Consider the following 2,846-nt stretch of genomic DNA (forward strand, 5'->3'; position numbering starts at 1 on the left):
TTCTTATAAAAGGGAGGGGCTCGGATTGCCTGGGGTCTCCGGTTGTGAAGCTTATGCTCTCCCTCTCAAGACGCATAAAGCTTGCTGCAGAAGAACCCTATTGTGTGTGGTGTCCTTATTCGCGGGCGAATTAGAGAACACTCACACATGTGTGATAGAGTGTCTTAGGACATCTCGATGTGTTGCCCCTCCCTAGGGGAGCTGCAGCTTCAGAAGAATCAGTTCCTGTGCCTCAGAGGAGGCTTCTGTTGGTTGTGCTTGCTGCTGTTATTATTATGTAGTGTAACAAGGCATAAAACAATCAGATCAAAGTGTGGAAGAACTGTTGGTTCTATGAAAACCAAGCAGCTATTTCACAAAGATCGTCAGCTGCACATTCATAGATATAGTTTTGAATTAAGGATAAGTAAGGGATAGGGGAGAAATCTAAAAAATAATCTAGCATATCAAACCTTGGTTTGCTTATACCTCAAATTCTTATTCCTCTTTAAAGGCAGCTAAATTCTAAAGCTTCCTGGGTGTATTATGAATATGGTTTATCACTCCAATTGCTGGAGAATATATTAAGAAAAAGCTTTGACCTATAACATTATTTTGTGAGTGTATATACATGTGTTCATTATAAGCCCATTCAAAAGTTTCAAGCACTGTCTTGAATCTAATGGTTTTTGTAGCTGGGTGATTAAGTACCCAGTGGGGAGATCAAGCTCACATCATCTCTGCCCCACTAATACCACATGGAAGATGACTTACCTAGAAACTAGAATGCCATTCACCTGGAGGAATTTGAACAGGTCCTGGGCCTTCTCTCGATCCCTGAACTTTTCCTTGGCAGTCAAGGTGTCATATGGTACCAAAAGTGGGTGGCTGCCACCACCTGAAGTAAGATGAGAGATAAACACAGACAGTGTCTTTCTTTGTACTTCTGGGAAAACGGAACTACTACCGCCCCACTCACTCCCTTTCCCCACGGGATGCCCCAGAACAAGCTCACCTTTGCTTTCCAGCTCCAGCTTCTTCTTCTTGGCCCAGATATTGTGATAGTTCTCAGCCACCACCTCCACCATTCCCTGTGCCCCAATCCGGAGACATAGAGAGAAAGCAAGCAAGAAAAATGGCTTCCTATTTTCCTGGTTCTGGAAAAGCTCCACCAGATGCCTTCCACCCGCTGCCGGAGGTCTACCTTTATTGATTAGTCTGTGTGACACAGCTCATTAGTTTTTATCATCCCAAACACAGAAAACCCTTTCAGATTCTGCCCTTCCTTTGCAACTTATTATCCTGGCAGTTGAGGGCATCCATGAGAAACACACATTCCTGCCAAAGCTACTAACACCTCCTTTAGCTTAGTATTATACTTCTTACCCAAGATAGGGAGCTGGCTAGGAGAAGTCAAGCTAAAGCTAAGAATCTATGAAAATCTTTACCTCACAGATTTTTTTTTAAATAAAAATCACACCTTGCTGAAAACTACTGCCATTGGGATTTACCAAATAGAATGAATCTTTCTATGAGGCTTATACAGCTTTGACCTAGAGCAAAGAAAAAATAAAAAACAAAGCAAAACTCCCCTTACGGCCCAAGGAGCTGGTCTATTGGCTTCTTCTTCCCCAGGCTAGAGCAGAGGCCACAGACACCAATATGTGCAGAAAGGAAGGAGTGGAGGGAAGAACCTCAAACCTTTTAGGTACATCTTTTTGGTTTTCATCTTTTCCAGGTCCTATAGTGATGTTTTCTTGCACCATTGTGGAGAAACTGAGCAGGTCCACCATGGCACGTGCAGGGTGTCCTCATGGCTACTGAGATTAACAAGGGCCAGGCAAGCATTTCCATCCAGGTGCTGCAGCACCCTTTATGGTACTCTTGGAAGCACAGCTTCCTCTTCTTAGATGACTGGTTAATTCTCTAGTGTTCCCTCACAGCCTAGGCACACCACAGCCCTCTTTAGATTTAAGATCATAGTTGTGATATGTTCTAGGCACAATCTCTGCTTTTCCACTTTAACTCTTCAGAGGGCAACATGCCCTGTACTAGAAAGGTCTTGAAAGCACAGACATTCTGCATCTAGGTTGGCACTGACCTGAAGCTCCCTGGACAGCACAACATTTGAGAGATCCAGAGGGGCAGGGCTGTAACTATTGCCCTAGGACAAAAGAACCAGAGTTACTAGGTTTGCCATTGTTTTCCTTTTTCCCACCAGCCTCCATAAACACATGGCTGCCCTAAGCCCCACCCCTCACCTTAGGTGGTCCCATCATCAAACCCCAGTGAGAGCTTTCCTAGATTCTTCATGGTTTTTGTTGGCCAAGGGTTGGTTACTGAGTGTGGCAATCATACCTGATTGGTCTGGGACACACATCGAAGCTTCTCATTCTCTCTTTGTTGAACCAAGGCTTCTCCTTCTTTGGTCCTTTCCACCGTCCAGCCCACAGCCAGCATGGTTTTCAGGGACTCTCTGGCAGGCCAGCGATAAATTTCCTTCTCCTAGAAGAAGTGTGTATAGAAGAGCCATGCAGAACACACTCTACCCTTCTCTCCACAGCACACAGAGGTGGTCATTTGTTCTATCCCTTCCTCACAAGGTCAAAATGTCATGTGCAGCATCTTGAATACAACACATAACCTTTTTGATACTTTTGAATATAAAATCCCAGGCCTACAGTCTTTTTTTACTAGGGGAAATAAACCAATATTATCAATGGCATTATCTACAGTTTATAGAGAAGTGAACAACCAAGAAAAATACTCATTTTGTCTTATGTTTAAGATGGGACATTGTCAAAATGCATTTACACTAGGCTCTGAGTTTATCCTGAGAAACAGAACTTTTTTTTTTTTTTTTTTTT

The 2,846-nt window shown here is 43.4% G+C and overlaps 1 protein-coding gene across 2 annotated transcripts in view; it reads right to left on the reverse strand.

Annotated features, from left to right (window-relative positions):
- The window catches only part of Ryr3 (ryanodine receptor 3), a 542,105-nt gene that overhangs the window by 110,262 nt on the left and 428,997 nt on the right, over positions 1-2,846 (reverse strand). For both annotated transcript variants that reach the window (XM_029469442.1, XM_021156945.2), the window contains 4 exons: positions 2,338-2,484; positions 2,081-2,143; positions 995-1,070; positions 754-877 (listed from right to left, as the gene is read on the reverse strand). In XM_029469442.1, the coding sequence (XP_029325302.1) occupies positions 754-877; positions 995-1,070; positions 2,081-2,143; positions 2,338-2,484 (410 nt within the window). The remainder of the gene's footprint in view (positions 1-753; positions 878-994; positions 1,071-2,080; positions 2,144-2,337; positions 2,485-2,846) is intronic.

The sequence above is a fragment of the Mus caroli genome, chromosome 2, assembly GCF_900094665.2.
Source record: "Mus caroli chromosome 2, CAROLI_EIJ_v1.1, whole genome shotgun sequence".
Classification (NCBI taxonomy): Eukaryota; Metazoa; Chordata; class Mammalia; order Rodentia; family Muridae; genus Mus; species Mus caroli.